General features: G+C 48.9%; 1 protein-coding gene across 1 annotated transcript in view; it reads right to left on the bottom strand.

Annotated features, from left to right (window-relative positions):
* Positions 1-19,006, bottom strand: part of PDIA6 (protein disulfide isomerase family A member 6) — a 28,964-nt gene extending 9,958 nt beyond the window's left edge. The window contains exons 1-10 of the mRNA XM_075923498.1: positions 18,848-19,006; positions 10,141-10,282; positions 8,945-9,002; positions 7,721-7,847; positions 7,014-7,120; positions 4,825-4,961; positions 3,721-3,835; positions 2,130-2,270; positions 168-252; positions 6-78 (exon numbers count right to left, since the gene is read on the bottom strand). Of these exons, the coding sequence (XP_075779613.1) occupies positions 6-78; positions 168-252; positions 2,130-2,270; positions 3,721-3,835; positions 4,825-4,961; positions 7,014-7,120; positions 7,721-7,847; positions 8,945-9,002; positions 10,141-10,282; positions 18,848-18,881 (1,019 nt within the window). The 5' untranslated portion in view covers positions 18,882-19,006. The remainder of the gene's footprint in view (positions 1-5; positions 79-167; positions 253-2,129; positions 2,271-3,720; positions 3,836-4,824; positions 4,962-7,013; positions 7,121-7,720; positions 7,848-8,944; positions 9,003-10,140; positions 10,283-18,847) is intronic.
* Between the last annotated feature and the right edge of the window lie 1,326 nt (positions 19,007-20,332).

Raw genomic sequence — 20,332 nt, 5'->3', positions numbered from 1 at the left:
CTTACCCCCACATTTTCTTTTTGTATTTGTCTGCCATTTTTAACACAACTTCCAAATAGGAATTTCTTCCTGCAGCTCCTGTTTCCAGACAGAATTTGACAAAATTAAAGCAGGTCATTCTTTTCTCTTAATTGACATCATACAGAAAATTCCTCCTTTTATTCTACCTGTATCAAGAATATGAGGCAAGACAGCAATGACACAGAGCTGGTAGGCGTCACAGGTATTCTTCACAACGCTTTCATCAATAATCTGGGGGAATGAAACAGGAAGCCATAGATTATAAAATGCCACAGCACTCAGGCGATAATAGCGCCGGACTCCTAGCTGAAGGCTTACCTGCTCTGTACGGAAAAAAAAAATATCACTTTTCCTATGACAGAGCCAGAAGAGACACTGCAAGCCTCTCTCTAGTCCATTAGCAGAATACTATCTGAAACACCATGCCCAAACCTGTGCATATTCCTAGCAATTCTGGTGGTGCTGCATGTTCAGCTGTGAGGGATGATCAAATGGAGACTCAGTTGACAGGGAATGAAATTAAGTAGCCTGTCAGCAGGATAGCAATAAAAGATGGTGCAGTAATTAGCAACGGGGGGGGGGGGGGGGGGGGGGGGGGCGCGGGGGGGGGCGAGGAGAAGGAAATGTAGCAGACAAAATCTCCATGGTAAAATAAATCCATGGAGCAGGAAACAATTAAAGGGATATAAGTGCCTCTGATAAAGCCAACCCACTTGAGATGCTGCTAAAACTTCCCTGCCAAAGGGACTTCTAGTCTTGAGGCTCATTAGACAGGTATGTTGTGGCTTGCCAACAACAGAGGCTGTCTCCAACCCTGCCAATACTGAGGGGGCGAGAGGAATATCTGTGTGCACATGCACTACAGTGCAGGCACCCACCCTGGCAACCAGTTCATGTGTCTCAGATTACATAAACTGTTGATATTTTCCATGTGCAACAAACACATTGCTACAAAGTGCAGGTTACTATGTGTTTGCCCAATAGCATCATCAGTGTCTACGATGTCAGGAGAGACAAGGAGTCCCATGGCACCTTAGGGACAGTTTTTGATTAAATGGGTTATTCAACTGGCCAGTCTCTGGTCTTAGACCGTGATAAAAACCTGTGTGCTGAGGGAGAAGAGTTGTGGGAAGCTCCTTGTGCACACCACATGCATTACAAGAGTCAATTTTTGCTTTTAAATTGGTGGCTCACATCCAACTTTGAAGTTACCGACTGTAGGCTGCCTGTGGGATTAAGTGAAACGTGTGGTTTTCACCTACCTCCTAGAGGTCAGGTGGGCTTTATGACAAAGTCATGACCAAAGTGTCAGCAAAGGGCGAAGGTTTTAGTAGGAACAGAATCTGAACGTTCATCTTGTCCCCCTTCCTATAAGTGAGGTTTAGATCTGCAGTGGGCAACCTGCAGGCCACATGTGGCCCACTGGGGCTTCACGGACCCCATTTTCTCCCTCCCCCACACGCCCCTCCTCACACACTGGGGCACTGGAGCCCTGCACTTCCTCCTACTCCTATGCCCTCCCAACACTTTCAGAGCCCAATGAATTGCCTGAGTTGTGCTCCATCCCATCTCCTCCCCCTCCCTCCCAGAACTTGAGGAGGGCAGAGGAGGAGTGGGGACAGAGCATGAATGAGGCAATTTGTGGCGCTCTGAAAGAGCTTGGGGAGGAGAGGGGGGAAGGTCAGGAAATGCAGGGCTTTAGTGCCCAAGGGGGAGATGAGCAGATTAAGGGCAGCAGTGGGCTGTGGCCCATTGAGGTGAAGGAGGGCCACTGAAGGAGTCCACTCCCTATTTTTGGCTGCCCCTCGCTGATTTAGATACACTGGCAAGACTGCTTATAGTGCTGCTGCCTTGCTGATATCAAGTCTATGGATCAAGATCTTCAGCATTCAGGACCATCAGTCCAACTTCTTTAATGAGCAATATTATTCAAGATAAAGAATAAAGCTACAATGGCATCAGGTTGCGATCTTTGAGTACTTCAGATCCAAAACAAATGCTGCCTATACACCAGTTGGTCATTTTCTTGACCATTACCGTTCTTCTTAAAAATAACTGCAAGACCCAAGAGAGAGAGGATGGAAAAGTACTCAGAGAAGTTCAGATACCTCAAGCAGCTCAGGTGGAGGGGCACTTTCAGAAAAAAGATCTAGCGCTCGAGCAACTATGTCAGATTTTGTTCTTCCACCATCGTAATCAACAGGGTCTTCCCCTTTCTGAAAGATCTTGATTGTGGGAAATCCTCGGATCTGCAATCAAATGTAGAAGTTATTAGTTCAATTCAACATGAATGCCAGTGATTGCAATGCACTGCCAGCATGACCAGCTCTAGATAAGAGAGTTTTACATCAAGACAGGGTATTTCCACACTACATCTAAGAGCTACACCCTAGACCTAAACGTTTTAAAGGCAAATTAGTTATTCCTTGTCCATGCTACAATTTAAAAAATGGTGTTAACACATGTTAAAAGTACAATCAACTACTGTAGTATAGACACACACAGCTTCTATGGTGCACCAAGGGTCTAAGTTCTGACATCAGGTCTGCCTAGAATGAGGGATGTAAATGGGTAACCGGTTAACCAGTAAGCAACACCTTTACCAGTAACTGGTTAACCAGCACTCAGCCCAGCTCAGCAGGCCCCTGCCCATGGCGTGATGGGACGATAGAGAAATATAGTTTTAACTAGCTAACATTTTAAATGGGATTTTACATCCCTACCTAGAACCACTGATTTAAGTATCAGCAGGACCAACTTCATTTTTTCATGGCTCCAGAGGCAAAGATTAAGATCTACCAAGTTTTAGGGAAAGGGGGAAGACTGTTAGGAACTGCAGCCCCCCTCTACCACACATAGGACTCCTCCTTCTCTCCTCTCCCCCCATAAAAACCCTAACATCATTTTTAATAAGACTTTATTCCAGTACCTCCACTGGTTGCCAACTGATGATCAATTACAGCTGAATTTCAGAGAGATTTTATTCACCCTTCACCAACACACTACTCAGTGGTGATTTTTCTTTCCACCTTTGTAAACTATTTTAGTATTAACATGTGGAAGAACACTTAATACTTTTAAAAAAAACCCGAGCTCTTAAAAGCATTGTGGTATTTTCAAAAGCAACTAGACAACTCACATCTATTGAAATCAATGAGTTTTAAGTGCCTGTGTGCCTCTGACCTCATTAGGGCCTAAATACCTTTTAAAAAATCAACCCAAACTTCTTTCTGGGAGAAGAGGGGTCCAATGAAGCATTAATTCTGAGCCTGCAGTATCACCTCATCTGTATAGCTAACATGACACCTTCGGAATTCTTTCAGATGAAGGTACCATGTGCACACAAAAAATGCCAGTTCCAGAGGAGTGGAAGGTAATTTAGGATAGCACTTAGCAAATTGCTACTGCGTGCAATTATTCCAGACCTTGTGGAAGTAAATTGCAAGAGTCATTAACATACTTTTTTTATTAGCAACATCCATATTTATACGACTTTTTCCACTTCACATTCTCAATTTTTGAGAAAAGCACTAGTTTCCCCATGAACTGAGTGAATCACCTTTAATACTACATTTCTTTGTACTAAGATTATGAATAAATGTAGGTAAAAAAAAGTTCTTTAGGTACTACTAGAGAAGTTGACCTATTGGAGATATTGCAGACGACAAGGGAATTCTCAAGCCTCTAGAGCACGCTCACCCCATAACGGCTGGCTAACATCTGGTTCACCGTAGCGTCAACAGCTGCCAGTTTTACTTTTCCCTTCGTTTGTTCTTCCACTTCTATGGCAGCAGCTGCCCATTCTGGCTCCAGACTAGAAAGCAATGTATGGCCAATAAATAGCAGTAAAAAACAGCATGTTGGAGGCAAACCACAACCCACAGCACTCTCCAACCTGGACTATCCCAGCTCATCTTGAATTCTTGGGTCAGAAGAATGCTTGGGCCCTCTTTACATCAGGAGCATTCAAAGGGCCTGATCCTGTTCTTACTGGTGGCAGTGGGAGTTCTGACAGTGATTTCAAATGAAACAGGACTGGGTTAACAAATGCTAAATCAAGAACTGCAGGGGGAGACACAGGTTCCCTTTTAAATTCTGGAGCAGGTACAATAAAGTAGCGGTTCCCAACTGCTGGTCCATGAACCACTAGCTACCGGGCCGTGGCAGCTCAGCTCCAGCAAGACGTGGTGGCTGAGGTGCTGAATGAGGGAGCAGAGCAGGAGGTGCCACGCTCTTTCCCCTGAGCTTGGGGAGGCAGTAGAGCAGGAGGCACCTGCCTCCCTCCCCCCAGTAATGGTGGCCCAGCTGAGGCTCCACACTCCGGCCCACCAAACCATGGGGGCACAAGACACACTTGGGGGGGAAAAGGGGGCACGAAGGAGAAGTGCGCATGCCACCAAAAGCTGCTTCCCCTGCCTATGGTAGTAACAGCCACACAGCCTAGGGGAGTAGCCTCACTCTGGGGAGTCACCAGCTGTAGGTGTCAGAGGTTAAAGGGTCAAAGGGTGTTAGGTACCGGGGAGCAAGGGGCTGAGCAGTCAGACTTTATTTGCATATTCATTATTTCATAATGAATATGCACATAAAATTTTACCAGTCAGCCAAAATTTGGGAACGGGTTTGCCATTCCCGGGCATAAATGGTTGAGAATTACTGCATTAAAGAGTAACTCATCCTACTGTAAAACCCCACATCTAATAAAAAGAGAGACAGAGGACCCCAATTCAAGGAATAAGCTGCTTACATACTTTACAGTTGACAAGTGAGCACCAATTTTAAATCATTACCAGGAACTTCACTTACTTTTTGCAGTGTCCGCACCATGGAGCGTAAAACTCTACCAGCCAAACATCATCACTATTCACAACATTCTTATCAAAGCTGTCATCAGTCAGTTCAATCACATTCTTCTTATCTGAGCCTCCACTTTCTCGGCTACTCTGTAGGTCAAAAATAAGTCTCAGTTAAACTAGGGAAATTTATGCATTGCTCCCTCACATATAACCCACCCACAGCAGCTCCAGATGTGATCACTATCATATCTGCATCTACACACTTTCTTTGCTAAATTAAATTAAAATATCCAAGTTCAGGAAAAATCAAGTTTCCCATACTAGAGCGATCCATGTCAATATAGCCCACAAAGCATATACAGCCAGTCCCCAAGTTACGAACGTATTACAGACCAAACACTTGGCCGTAACTCAGAATGATCATAACTCGGAACCCATTGAGTTACATTGCAACCGCACTGTTCATAAGTGCGGATCGCTTTCGTAACGCAGAGCCCGTATTTATGACTGCTTTGGTCATAAGTGAGAATGGTCTTAAGTCAAGGTGGCTGTAAGTTGGGGACCGGCTGTAGAACGTATTTAAGTCCTTGTGATGGGGTATCTGCCCCACACTGGCCCTTTAAGGATAAAACCCAACCCTGAGGCAGGACCAAGAGCAAAAGCGGCATCTGAGGCAGATACTGCCAATTAGGGCCCAACTGGGGGCTGTATAAATAAGGGCTCCTGAAGGGTGATTCTTGGTCTAGCTGGGGAGCAGGAGGGACCTGGCTGCCAGGGAAGGTGGGGGCTTCCTGAGACAAAGCAGTGCAGGGGAAAGGCAGGCAGAGCTGGGGAGCCCTGGCCTTCCCTCACTCTCAGGCTGCAGGGCCAGAGGCAAGGCCTGAGTGTACTGGGCTGCAGGGAGACAGCCAGGCTAGGAAGAGGCAGCAGGTCCACACTCCCTTGCCAATGATGAGTGGCCATTTCAGACTGCAGTTCGCCCCTGTGGCAGGGGCTAAATGAAGACTTCCAGTGGGTTACTAAGGTAAGGTAGGTATAGGGGAATTGCGAGTACCTAAAGGTATAGGGTCCTGCGAGGGGAGGACCCCAGAGTGCAGAGACTGATAAATACCCACCCCCGGAAGGAGGTGGAGAGAAACTTTAGTGGGCACTGCTGCAGGGCAGCATCCTGAAGAGGACACTGTGGTCTGGGAGTAACACGGGTCCAGCACTGGAGAACTGAGTGATGGGAGAGACACCCTGTGGGCTGGTAAGAGCGAATTCCCAGTGCTACAGGCAGGAGGCACTGTGGTGGTGAGTGTCTGCCTGGTGACACCCCTAAAAACCCACAGGAAGCAATGCTATTGTTTCTGAAAAAGACTTGGACTTGGATCTTAATGGCTCAAGACCTTTTTGTTCACTTTTGGAAAGAAATCTCATAGGCAGAGTAAACGGACACGGTCAAGTTTCAGCTTTTTTAATAACTTTTTTCCCCCCACATTGGTAGTAATGTCTAAATTTATTAAGATTACGTGTAAAATTTACAGGAGGTCCTTAAATCTGCTTGGTTGGAGAAATGACATAGGCACTGGGCTTCTGTGGTGCCTGTTTAAAGTCAATGGTGTTTAGTTACTTTTGAAAATGGGAGCTGGCTACCAAGCACTTTTGACAATGTCATCCTAAGAATTTTAGAGTATTTGTATTTTTTACTGTTCTGTTTACATTTTCCACTTCAGGTCTTGAATTGTGAAATCATTTCATTCATTTTGCAGCAATTAATGTTTAGCATCTGGTCTCATTCCTGGATATTTATGTTTTCTTTTCTGACTCTCACATTAAACTATTTTGAGGTCCCCAGATGGAAGGTACCACAGAAGAGCAAACATTAATGTGCTTAGCCGTAATACAGTTCTGAGGAAGGGATAAGGAACTCCATTTAACACATGGAGATACCAACAAAGAACGAAGACTAGTTAGTTGCTCCTTCCAATGGTCTCTTTTGCATTAGTGCTCAGACTAAGTCGCCACATGCAGTTACTCATTATAACTAGTACCCCTAGTTTTCGCGCACACTTTGCAAGTGGCATACCAGCCTGAACACAGTGATTCCTGGCACACTCCAGAAGTACACAGCTCTAGGAGCACAAGTTCCTGATTTGCTGCAGAAAACATGAAGCCTCATCAATAAAAATAATGCATTATCTATTCCCTGATAACTACCTGCTTTCCAGAACTATGTCCTCCACTTCTGCCACTAAGACGATCCTTTACCAGTGATCGAAGAGAACTTAAAGCAGCATCAACGATAGCTTCGCTTGTTCTGCCACCTGTGACACAGCAGAAGAAAGAGGTAAAGGGCTGAACTGTAAAATCAAAGTAGCACCCTATTTAATCTAGAGTCAGTGCCCAATTCTGCTCCTGCTGGTTTTAGTGAGCACAAGACTGGGTCTTACAGACATTTTGTGCATGGTGGGAGTCAATTAGCTTAGGCATTAAGTTTGCTCAAGTGTTTCTCCTCACAAATACTAAAAAGCAGGAAAGTTAAATGTCAACATTGCCTTGTATGTAACTCAACAGTCTTAAAAGGATAGGTCATTACCACCACGAAAGCACACAGATACCATAAACAGCCCTTATTTTCAGTCCATGTACATAAAGAAACCAGTAATATCTTACTACAATGCTTTGGACCTTTTGATTTAACTTGGAATCTGCTATTATGACATCATACATGATAAATTATTTAACTGCAACTAAGAGCAGCAGAGTTCTTTTCTGTTTGTTTCCTAAATAAGTGTAATCTACACGAAGGTACCTGATTTAGATAGCAGAATATATGGAATAAGCAAATTTTTTTTTTTTTTTAAATCTATCACACATGACATGAAAGACACACAACACATGAAAGAATACTACATAGCATTTACCCTGGTAGTCTTCTGGTTTGTTCTTGTTGGATCCAAATATCTTGATAGATGGAAATCCTCGAACGCCATACTGACCTCCTAGGGACTGATGCTTATCTGCATCAACAGCACCGACTTTCACAATACCCTATTGAAATGTTGAAAAGCTTCCATTGTAATTTAATGCAGTTGACAAGACAGGAGCCATAACGGTCAGATGGAAAGTACTAGTGAGTATTTACTGGGTCAGTTTGGGGCTACGGCAGCCTAGTAGTTGGGAATGTGACAGAGAAAGACATCAATTAATGTTTTTTTAAAAAAAGTATATAGAAAGAATAAACAAATTTCAGCAGATCACTGCATTGTCTAGCATACGGAGCTATTTCTGTGTACTCAACTTCCGCTTGTTCTGGGAACCAAAGGCATGCAGAGGATTTTTTTTTGGGGGGGGGGGGGGAGGGGGGGAGAAGGGGTAATGTGGCAGTGGGTGAGGGGAAAAATATTGCTCAGCCAGAAATCTGGATTATAAATATATAACCCATAGATTCTTGATTCTATAGCAATCTTGCAAGGCTACTATGGAAGTTTACCAGAAAAAAGAAACTATCTTGACATATTACAAAAATACAAATACCCTACACCCTGACATTTTGCCTAATAAAGAATGTTACTTGTTTGGGACTAGTAAATTTCACAAAGCTGACCTAAAGTTTATCGTAAGTCTCTAAGGGTATGTCTACACTAGCCCCCTAGTTCGAACTAGGGAGGCTAACAGGCATTCGAACTTGCAAACGAAGCCCAGGATTTAAATATCCCGGGCTTTATTTGCATGTTCCTGTCCGGTTGCCATTTTAAAATCCCACTAGTACGAACTAACTGTCCGTGGCTACCCGCGGCAGTCAACTGTTAGTTCGAACTAAGTCCTTAGTTTGAATCAACTGTTACTCCTCGTGGAATGAGGTGTAACAGTTAATTCGAACCAAGGACTTAGTTCGAATTAATGTTTGACTGCAGCGTGCAGCTAGTTCGGATAAGTGGGATTTAAAAATGGCGACAGGATGGGAACATGCAAATAAAGCTCGGGATATTTAAATACCGGGCTTCATTTGCAAATTCGAATGCCTACATTAGCCTCCCTAGTTCGAACTAAGGGGCTAGTGTAGACATACCCTAAGAGAGCTGACAAACGCCAGTCTCACCCCAGTACCAAAGCACTGAATGTGTAAGAGCAAAATTTAAACTTACTTTTAATGCTGTTGCCGCTTTCTTCCATTCTGGAGTTAGTCTTTGACAGTGACCACACCTTTTGGAAAAATAATTTATTTTCAATCAAGTGGGTACATACTTTTTCACAAAATACTTTAAGAAATCAATGTAATTTGAACCCCCCAAGAGTACAGCATACAAGTAATGTCAATCATTTGCTCTTTGCAATACAGTTGGGAGTTCTATCCATGTGAGGGAGGAAGAAAACCAAGTTGTAATATCTTCATGTCACTGCAGACACCAGGAGCAACATTTGCAAAGGAAGTTAATATTGAAAATTATAGATGGAGATTCTAGGCTGGATATAATGCAGCTCTTACCAAACCAGATTAGGGATGTAACTGTATAGTCAATTAATTGATAGGCAAAAGCTTATCGGTTAATAAGCTTGTAGTAAGATTACAACCATTCCCCCCTACCCTTTGCTAGAACATTTTTTAGCAGGCTGGCGAGTTGCCTGGCTCAGTTCCAGTTTATGCTATCCCCACTGCGGCTCTGCATTTAAAGCGTATTAGGAGCCAGGCGTGCAGGCAGCCCAGCTCAGTTCAGGCTCACACTGGGTCCAAGAGCTCAGACCCCCTACCCCCTAGACAGGGGCTGCTGCCACCCTGCGTTGTTAAACTGGCTCCCCTCGCGGACAAGCTCCTCCTACCTGGCACTCTGTGTTGCTGCCTCTGATACAGAGGAACTGCACGGAGCGGCAGGGGGCTCCTCAGGAGTGGGGCTGGAGTGCACTGGTTGACAGTGCCAGCCCCACCTCTGAGGACTATAAAATAGCCGAGTAACCGATAAAAAGTCTGAGGTTAATCAACTATTCAATTAACCAATATTTAACATCTTTAAACCAGACCTATTATTTCCCCTCACTGTTCTATAAAAACAACCAATAGTCTAGTAGCACCTTAAAGACTAACAGAACACGTAGAGGATATCATAAATTCAGGTTTATTTTGCTGGCCACATGGCTACTGAAATGCATTTAAACCCAAGTGAGATTTGTGCTAGACAGTGAATGGTTGGTCCAGGATTTCAAATAAATACCCTTTGTATTCTCCCAAGATACAAAAGTGAGCAGGAGCAGGAAGTCCTTTTTTATAGAAATTAGCCAACTCTCTTATAAGCACACCTGCCAGGATAGTATGTGCTAGGGTTCTCTGACTAGCTATGATACTTACCATGGTGCATAGAATTCTACCAGCCATAAACTGTCACTCTGAATGACTTCCTTGTTGAAATTTGTTGGTGTTAGCTCTATCACATCATCACTGGATGAATACAGGCTCTTAGCTGCCATAAAGAATGTGCAGCTCACAACTCCTAGAACAAAAAGAAAACCAAAATTATACTCCTATCTGTTGGAGAAGAAACAGGTGACCCAGGAGCGGATGGGGTAAACAGAACCACTGTATTGCCTACACATCTTCACCTCGGACATTCAACACAATGAACGAGTGGCAACAACCTGGTGTTAATCACACCCTTTTATCTATTTTAGTACATTAATTCACATGTCTATCACTACTTTCCCTAAAGCCTTATTTAGTAATGTTAACTCCCGTAAAATGAATATTAATAAGCAAATGAAAACAATTGTACCTGCCCCCTAATTACTATTTATACAATTTCTAATAAATCAACAAATTCCTATACGACAAACTAACAGATTACAGAAATTACAAGGAGGTTGACCCTGAAGATATTACGCAGAGCCAATGAAAATAAGCAAGAGACAAGATAGAACAGCTCCATACTAATCCCAAAGTACAAAACAAAAGGAAAAAGCAGTTCCAAGGGCAATGCGTGCTGTGGCTGAATCGTTAATCACTAATGCAAAAACGCCATTCCAAACCTATTAATTCTTTCACACACTCCCCCACTCTCCTTTTTTTCCTCTTTTGTTTGGGAATTTCCATCAACTATTCAATAAGCACTTCTGTGTTCCACTTTTGAAATGTACAAGAGCCCCAGTGGGGGCTCTTGTGCATTTAAAAGTTGGAATGCCGCATGGAGCCAAGGGTCAGCAGGAGGCTCAGAGTCCCACGCTGGCCCCAGGCTCCATGCTGCACTTCCTCTTTGAAATGCACAAAAGCCCCATGCTGGGGACTTTTGTATATTTCAAAGCTAGCATGCCACCTGGAGCCCGGGGTCAGCTGGAGTGTCTCCAGGTGATCCCAAGCTCCACGTTGCCACTTTGAAATGCTGTGAGGAGCCTGATGGCATTCAAAATGGCAGAGCCATTCTCCCACCCCCTTGCTGCCTCTATCTGATAGCATTTGCTTACCGGATAGTCAACTAGTCCTTTATATCCCTAATGCCAATAAGCCTAACACCCTCTGGCTGAGTTATTTAAATCCTCAAATCTTGATTTACGGATTTTCAGATGACAGAGAATCCACTTTTTGCTCTAGTTCAAATCAACGAGTGACCCACACTCCACTTTGCAGAAGACGACAAGAAGAACATAAGAATGGCCATACTGGGTCAGACCAAAGGTCCATCCAGCCCAGTACCCTGTCTGCTGACAGTGGCCAATGCCAGATGCCCCAGAGGTAGTGAATCGAACAGTTCTCTTTTAAACCCTGTTATAGTCCTAGCCTTCACAACCTCCTCAGGCAAGGAGTTCCACAGGTTGACTATGCGCGGTGTGAAGAACTTCCTTTTATTTGTTTTAAACCCACTGCCCATTAGTTTCATTTGGTGGCCCCTAGTTCTTATCTAAAATCATGAGTGGTGTGGAGAAAGTGAATAAAGAAAAGTTATCTCCATCATATCCCCTGTTAGTCTTCTCTTTTCCAAGCTGAAAAGTCCCACTCTCTTTTCTCTCTCCTCATATGGGACCCGTTCCAAACCCCTAATCATTTTAGTTGCCCTTCTCTGAACCTTTTCTAATGCCACCACTGCCCTCTCCGTCCCCACCAATCTGACCTGGAGAAAAATTCATTCCTGGGCCTAGCAAATGAATGGCAGTGCTGGGAATTCAGCACAGCTTTCCTGAGTCCCATCACATTGAGCTTCATTGTGCCATACTGCCTCATAATGGTTCCTTCTGGCCTTAAAAATCCATGAGATTCTTTTGGAGTTATCCTGGACTAGTTTAAGTATGTTTATTCATGTGCTAGAGCAGTGTTTCTTAAACCGTGTTCCGCGTACACCAGTGTGCTGCGAGGCAGTTAGAGATGTGCTGCGGAGAACAGAATTCAAAATGGCCACCCTTAAAGTTGCAGGCGAACTTTTTGTTTTGGCTGAATAACTTTCCCCTGACCCTTTTTACTCAATAAAAAATCCTTAGTGTTCCTCATAAAAAAATTATTGTTTGGTGTTCCTCAGTCTTAAAAAGTTTAAGAAACACTGTGTTAGAGTCTCTTCCCCCTGACAAAGGTAGTACTACTCATATCAACTCACAGCAGTGTACAGGCAGTCCCCGGGTTACGTACAAGATAGGGACTGTAGGTTTGTTCTTAAGTTGAATCTGTATGTAAGTCGGAACTGGCGTCCAGATTCAGCCGCTGCTGAAACTGACCGCCAGTTCTGACTTACATACAGAATCAACTTAAGAACCCCAAGCGTTCCCAAGTCAGCTGCTGCTGAAACTGATCAGCAGCTGATTCCAGGAAGCCCGGGGCAGAGCAACTCTGCCTCTGGCTTCCTGTAGTCAGCGCTGGTCAGTTTCAGCAGCGGCTAAATCAGGACGCCTGGGGCAGAGCAGCTGGGGTGCTGCTGGGTTGCTCCAGTAGCGCCGCTCCTCGGCACTACTGGACCAACCCAACAGCACCCCATCTGCTCTGCCCCAGGCGTCCTGATTCAGCCGCTGCTGAAACTGACCAGCAGCGGCTGAATCAGGACACCTGGGGCAGAGCAGCTGGGGTGCTGCTGGGTTGGACCAGTAGCGCCCAGAGCGGCGCTGCGGGACCAACCGGCAGCACACCAGCTGCTCTGCCACAGGCGTCCGGAGAAAAGCCTAGTCTGCTGGGGGGGGGGGGGGCCTACTAGCTGTGCCCCCCCACCCCAGCAGACCAGGAAGACACAGGCGGCAGACCGAGATGCACTGCGGTCCTGCCGCCTGGGTCCTCCGCAGCTTTGCTCCCAGTCTCCCTGGTCTGCTGGAGACCAGCAGACCATGGAGATGGGTAGCAAAGCCTCTGAGGATGCCGGCAGCGGGACAGCCGCGGGGCGTCTGGGCTGTCCCACTGCCGGCTTCCCCCGCGGCTTTGCAAAGCCTCGGGGAAGCCGGCAGAGGAGCAGCCCAGGCGCGCCTGGGGTGCCCTGCTGCCCGAGCCCCCCCACCGCTTTGCAAAGCCTCGGGGAAGCCAGCAGCGGAGCAGCCCAGGTGCGCCTGGGGTGCCCCGCTGCCCGAGCCCCCCCGCAGCTTTGCAAAGCCGCGGGGAAGCCGGCAGCGGAGCAGTCCAGGCACGCCTGGGCTGCCTCGCTGCCCGAGCCCCCCCTGCAGCTTTGCAAAGCCGCATGGGGGGGGGGGGGGGCCCTCAGGCAGCCCCGCTGCCCGAGCCCCTCCGCGGCTTTGCTCTGCATCTTTCTGGTCTGCAGACCAGGGAGACGCAGAGAAAGCCCCAGAGTACACGGGCGGCAGGACCGCGAGGTCCCGCAGTCCGTGTACTCTGTGGCAGCCCCGTTCGTATCTGCGGATCCAACGTAAGTCGGGGACTGCCTGTACTTCAGGAGTGACAAAGCTCACACACAACTACCCTTGTAGTGTGTCAGGTTGTCCTACAGTAAAAGCTGCCACGGGGGGGGGAGGTAAGACATTGAGAAGGTGAAAGAGCTTCAACTGTATGGTACAACTGCTTTTTTTTTTTTTTTGTAGTAAATATGAGGAAAACGTCCCTTCGACCAAGTCAGACTAGCAGGTTGAATACATTGAATGTACAATTGCAACAAGACTTACAGGAAATAAATACATCACCTAAGAGATTTATGGCAAAAGTAAAAACCAAACTAGAGTTCAGTGAATTTTATTCAGTAATTTCTGCCATTTACCCCTCTTTTCACAAGCAGATCTTCCATTTTATCTGAAACTTTTGTTAATCAGCAAATTGTTAACAGTTCATTTGAAATCAGCCCCAATCACTTTCTGTTCCCTAATTGTAAGACACTGAACTAGCCAGAAGTCTGATCTGCAATTTCTGCAACCACATATGCAATCTGAAATTTGCCTTCAGCAATAATTCTAAGTTAAAACTCACTTTCATGTAAATAGTAATGAAACTCAAATAGCACAATACGAAGTACAGGTTGAACCTCCCAAATCCAGGACTCTCTGGTCTGGTAACCTCTATGGTCCAGCACGGCCACAGATATTGCTGGATTCCTAAAGGTAGGAGTGAGAGCCAGCCAGAGAACCAGGGCTGGAGAGCCCTGGCTGGGCCAGCAGTAGCTCGAAACCCCTGGCATCAGTGGGGCAGGCAGAGGTGAGGAGCCCTGCCTCGTCTGAAGAACTCTCGTCATCAGTGGGACCAGGCAGTAAACAGGGAGCCCCAACCCAACCTGGGAACCACTGGTATCAGCTGGGCCACGTGGCAAACAAGGAGCCCCTGCCCTGGCTGGGGTACTCCCTGAAGCAGCAGGACCAGGCAGCCCCAGAGCAGGACTGGCTCTGTCAGTGGGGCCAGTGGGATGGCAGCTAGGCAGCCCCAGCTGGGTAACCCCAGAAACTCCCAGCAGCAGCCAGCATGACGGACCTGGCCAACGAATTTCCTGGCATTATTTGAGTCAGGCAGGGCTGGGGAACCCCTGATGTCAATGGAGACAGGTGGCCGGGAGCCCCGGCTGGAGAACCTAGTGAATCCCTGGTGGAGTCAGGGCAGGGGTAGGTGGGCAGAGAACCCCTGGCAGCAGCAGGGCCAGGCAGCAGCAGGGGAGTATTGGCTGGGGATACCCCAAGAACCCCCAGTGGCAGCAGAGCTGCAGGCTTCTGAGCGGGGCTGCTGGCAGCCAGGTGGCCCCAGAACAGAACACGGGCAGCAGCAGGGCCGGCAACAGCCAGATGGTCCTGTCCAGAACCCGTGGAACTCTGGTGGCAGCGAGCAGCATCAAGGTGGGAGCCCCAGCCTTGGGAGTGAAGCAGCTAGAAGGGCAGCACTGACCTCCCCTATTCCAGCAAACTCCCTGGTTCAGGACCGCTCAGGTCCCAAGGGTGCTGGATCAGGGAGATCCTTTTACAGGTTGGACCTCCAATGCTGTCAAATCAGAATTTGCTTTAGAATTTGAAATAAATTATACAGAAAACAAGAATATTTACAGTTATGATACAAGTATAAAGGCGAGAAACATTCACTGTCATGACAAAAGCCAACACTAACCAGGCTAAGGAAGAAATTTCCCTTTAGCAAATATACCCCATACCCGAGTATACCCTGCGGTTTTTGCAGTTTGAGTAAAAAAAAAAAATCTTGTATACTCCACGCACAAGTATAACCCGCAAGGTATACAAGACTTTTTTTTTTTCCTCCAAACTGTGCGGGGGAGGAGGGGGCTTCTACAGGTCAGGAGGAAGGCGGGGGGGGGAAATTAGCCACCCTCTGGACGGGAGATCACTCACCCCGCCTGGGTCCCACGCAGACACACAACCTCTGGGAGGGGGAGCACTCACCCTCCTGGGTCCCACGCGGCTGCACAACCTCCAGGCAGGGGAATGAGAGTGCTCCCCCGCCCCTTCCTGTGGCTGTGCAGCCTCTAGCCTCCGAGCGGGGGAGCGCTCATCTCCTGGTTCCTGCACAGCTGCAGGAAGGGGCAGGGGGAGCGCTCCTGCGCAGGAACCAGGAGATGAGCGCTCCCCCACCTGGAGGCTGTGCAGCGGGGAAAGGGGTAGGAGAGCGCTCACCACTAGGTGAGTAAAAAAATTTTTGTATACCCCGCGGAAGGTGTGTGTGTGTGTGTGGCGGGGGTTTGTAAAATATATATAACCCACGGGTTATATTCTTGTATCCCTTACTAAGGATTTTTGTAGAAGTCTAATTACAGTACAGCTCAAACTGGTGCACATGCAGGACTATATCCACAATAGGTCAGACACTGCACCCTGGCCATGCAGGGTGCTATGTATTCAGCATTTCTCACTGCCTGAAAACATTGTAAGCCACACTCTCAAAAATACTGGGGGGCCATGTTGAGTAATGGAGGTGAAAAAGGCCAAAAAAGTTGTTTCAATTTTTAATGTTATTAATTTTATTTGTTTTACAAATGAATCTTTTTTGAAATGGAGAAAGTATTTATTTAGTGTCCACCCCGCCATCAACATTCTATGCTTTCTGATTAAAAATCAGTTTCTGACACTGATGTGGCTGGATCGTAGTCATGTGCAGACATGTAAATAAAGCATCAAGACATTCACTGACAATGTAAAACAGAATTCATTAATTAGGCCTGTATTAGAGGAAAAAAATATATATTGTAGGAATGTTAGATAGCATGTAAACAAACAGTCATAACTGCATTACATTTTAGCGGTTACATGACTATGATAGTCCCCAGAGGTGGGCCAGCAGCCATTGTGCTCCCAGCTACACTCCCGGGGAGCCCTCTGCTACTCCATGCTGCTGCCTATTGGAGGCAGCAGCACAGGGTGGCAGGCGGAAGCTGGTTTAAAAACAGGCTTTCCACACAGACTGGCTCCCAATACAAGGCAGCAGTGCAGGGGGCTCCCCAAGAACGGGGCCAGGAGTGCACTGGCAGTAACTCCTGTCTGTGGCTTGGCCAGGTTCATAACGGACAGAGGTTGCTCTGTGGTAAGCTGGAGCAGTCTCTGTCCATAGGAGCTTGGACTCCTCATGGACAGGGGTTGCTTCGGGGCAACTTCCCCTATCCCCGCACTGCTGACAGAAGCGGCAATGGGGAGTGCAGGGGGAAGCTCCCAACAGCCCTAGCTACTGCCTGCACCCCCGCTCCCCCCACTGACTCTATAGAAGGCAGCAAGAGGGGGACAGGAAGAGCCACAGAGCTCTCCACATGTATTGGGCTGCCATCTGCCTCCCCCCCCCCCCCCGCCGCATTGCTGACTCTTTATGGAGGGGAGGGGGATGCATGTAGTGACAGGATTAACTAATAAACCCAGTCTTATTGGTTAATCGAGTAGTTGTCTACACAATGACATCCCTAACATTGTGGGGTTCTATTACAAAAAAACAAACAGGTAATCTCAAGTCTGCTATCACTTGTTTCCTACTGCAAATGATTGTTTTGCAATAGTTGAAGTGCACTGTACACACCTTTGCTTTCTATCCGAAGACAGCTGTCATCTCACTACTCATCTGTCCCAATACATTTATGCTGCATTTAGCTGCGTCTCTGGCTCTTCCCTCTTATTCATTTTACATTTTACCTACGATAGTTTCTGTACATTTCTATTAGTTTCAATATGTATTTCCATTTTCCAGTATCATATCTGAATCCAATACTGGTTGCCTTCCTATATTTTTGAGGAGGGTATTAGGGCCCCCAGGGCATTGTACATTCCATAAGTCTTATTACATGCTCCTATGTTCAGTTAATGCTTTAGTTCTCACTATAAGATGTGCCTGGCATTGCTGAAGTGGCTCTGGAAAATGGTTGGGGCAGGTCCAGATTTGTCTGCCTACTGCACTCCCCAGCCAGAGTGAAAAATGGAGCATCAAGGTGGTAAGAAGTTCAGGGCTGGGGCACTCCTGGAAGGGGAGGGGGAGGCACACTTTCACCTGCCTGGTGATTCTGTCTTGTTTTCTGCATGGTTTTATGAGAAGCAATCCCATTCCAGGCACACCTCATTTTCTTGACATAACTAAATGCATATCTTGTTCTAAATTATGAGCAAATTTGTACACCAAATTTGGTGGTCCTAGCTGTTATCGTTTAGGAGGAGTTCTTGAACACAGTCAAATGCTCTAAAATATATAGTTTTTTTATTTTCTTCCTTTAGCTATTAATTCTTCACCTTGTTACTTGGGATACAGTCTCTGCTCTTGTATGCTCTGAAGCTAGCAGCTACAAGCAATCTTTCAGACGCTGAGATATACTTTATCAACATTATTCCATTATGATATGATGCCTCTATGTATAGATAATTGTACCCTCCATCACTGCCATTTTATTAGATAGTTGCCTCTCCCCACAAAATTATGCACTTAGGAATTTTCCCAAATCAGGACTCCAATCGCATAATCATGCAGCATGTCCGTATTCTATGATTTGGCCTTTGCTTGTCAATCGTGTTACTTCTCACAACCTGTCATCTCCATGGAGAAGGTCACTCCAGGAGAATAACTAGCACCCTACGCCTCCATTGGAAAGCAGGCCTCCACTAAGAGCAACATGCATCACAGGTTAGAAAACACACATAGTGCAACAGCGCCCCGAACTCACACAGGTGCTCAAGGGGAGCGGGGCCCGAGTTAGACCAGAACTAAGTTCCTATAAATGCACAATGGATGAGGTCCATCCACCTCTGGCGTATCCAGCCCGTTTCCCCAGGAGCAAGCACAGGATTCGGTCGGGCTATTTTTTTCCAGGACTAGCCTTCAAGTGTCTTCAGGAACAGGGCTCCTCTCAGCTCCCCCGGAAGGTCGCCCCACGAGCAGGCTTCTGCCTGGAGACCGTGCTCCCCCTTTTCCAATTCTAGCCAGTTACACACCGCCCGCCCCCCCCCCCAGTTACACACCGCCCGCTGCAACCCGCGGGGGCGAGGCGGCGCCATGGGCCCCTACGGACCTTCCCGCGTGCGGGCCGCACCGGGAAGGCCCTGACTGAGCCTCCCACCCCCGCCCTCAGCGCGCCGGCTACAATGGGCCCCCGCCAGGCCAGGGGTCTCGGGCTCCGGGCAGGGAGCTGAGCCGCGCCCACAGTCCGCCGGGCCCGCCCTCCCTCAGCCGGCTCGCGTCCAGCCCGCCGGGCGCCTACCGAGCAAGAGGCGGCTCGCGCCGAACATCCCCATGGCTGCTGAGAGTGTCGCTGCCGGCGGCCGGGGCTGCCTCCCCGCTGCAGTCCGCTTGGCCCCACCGCCCTGTCCGCGCGGCTCCGCGTTCCCAGCCGTGGCCGATGCTCATTGGTGCTGCCGCCCTTCTCTCATTTGCATAGCCAATAGATGGCGGCCGGGTCAGTCCCCGCGGCGGGTAGGAGCGCTCGGAGGGAGGAGCCCGGCAGCCCCCCGGAGCCTATGGCGGGCGGGAGCGTGGCTGCGTTTGAGGTTTCTCCAGCCGGGAGCAGCGCGTGGGGGTCCCCGCCCTGTTCTCCGTATCCGGCTAGGGCGGGACGGGCCAGGGCATGCGCCCTGCGAGCTGCCCCCCGCTGGCTGCAGGGGCCTTGCTCCTCTCCCCACTGAGCTGCCCCCCCCCACTGCTGGCTGCAGGGGCCTTGCCCCTCTCCCCACTGAACTGCCCCCCCCCACTGCTGGCTGCAGGGGCCTTGCCCCTCTCCCCACTGAACTGCCCCCCCCACTGCTGGCTGCAGGGGCCTTGCCCCTCTCCCCACTGAACTGCCCCCCCCCACTGCTGGCTGCAGGGGCCTTGCCCCTCTCCCCACTGAACTGCCCCCCCCCCACTGCTGGCTGCAGGGGCCCCCTCTCCCCACTGAGCTGCCCCCCCCCCCACTGCTGACTGCAGGAGCCTTCCCCCTCTCCCCACTGAACTGCCCCCCCCCCCCACTGCTGGCTGCAGGGGCCTTGCCCCTCTCCCCACTGAACTGCCCCCCCCACTGCTGGCTGCAGGGGCCCCCTCTTCCCACTGAACTGCCCCCCCCCCACTGCTGGCTGCAGGGGCCCCCTCTTCCCACTGAACTGCCCCCCCACTGCTGGCTGCAGGGGCCTTGCCCCTCTCCCCACTGAACTGCCCCCTCCCCCCCCACTGCTGGCTGCAGGGGCCTTGCCCCTCTCCCCACTGAACTGCCCCCCCAACTGCTGGCTGCAGGGGCCTTGCCCCTCTCCCCACTGAACTGCCCCCCCCAACTGCTGGCTGCAGGGGCCTTGCCCCTCTCCCCACTGAACTGCCCCCCCCCCACTGCTGGCTGCAGGGGCCTTGCCCCTCTCCCCACTGAACTGCCCCCCCCCCACTGCTGGCTGCAGGAGCCTTCCCCCTCTCCCCACTGAACTGCCCCCCCCCCCACTGCTGGCTGCAGGAGCCTTGCCCCTCTCCCCACTGAACTGCCCCCCCACTGCTGGCTGCAGGGGCCCCCTCTCCCCACTGAACTGCCCCCCCCCCCACTGCTGGCTGCAGGGGCCTTGCCCCTCTCCCCACTGAACTGCCCCCCCCCCCACACTGCTGGCTACAGGGGCCCTGCCCCTCTCAGCACTGAACTGCCCCCTCCCCCCCACTGCTGGCTGCAGGGGTCCTGCCCCTCTCCCTACTGAACTTCCCCCCCCCCCCACTGCTGGCTACAGGGGCCCTGACC

Source organism: Pelodiscus sinensis, chromosome 3 (genome assembly GCF_049634645.1).
Source record: "Pelodiscus sinensis isolate JC-2024 chromosome 3, ASM4963464v1, whole genome shotgun sequence".
NCBI classification, from domain to species: domain Eukaryota; kingdom Metazoa; phylum Chordata; order Testudines; family Trionychidae; genus Pelodiscus; species Pelodiscus sinensis.
Note: the sequence above shows the minus strand (reverse complement) of the source record. Positions and strands in the feature narration are given on the sequence as shown.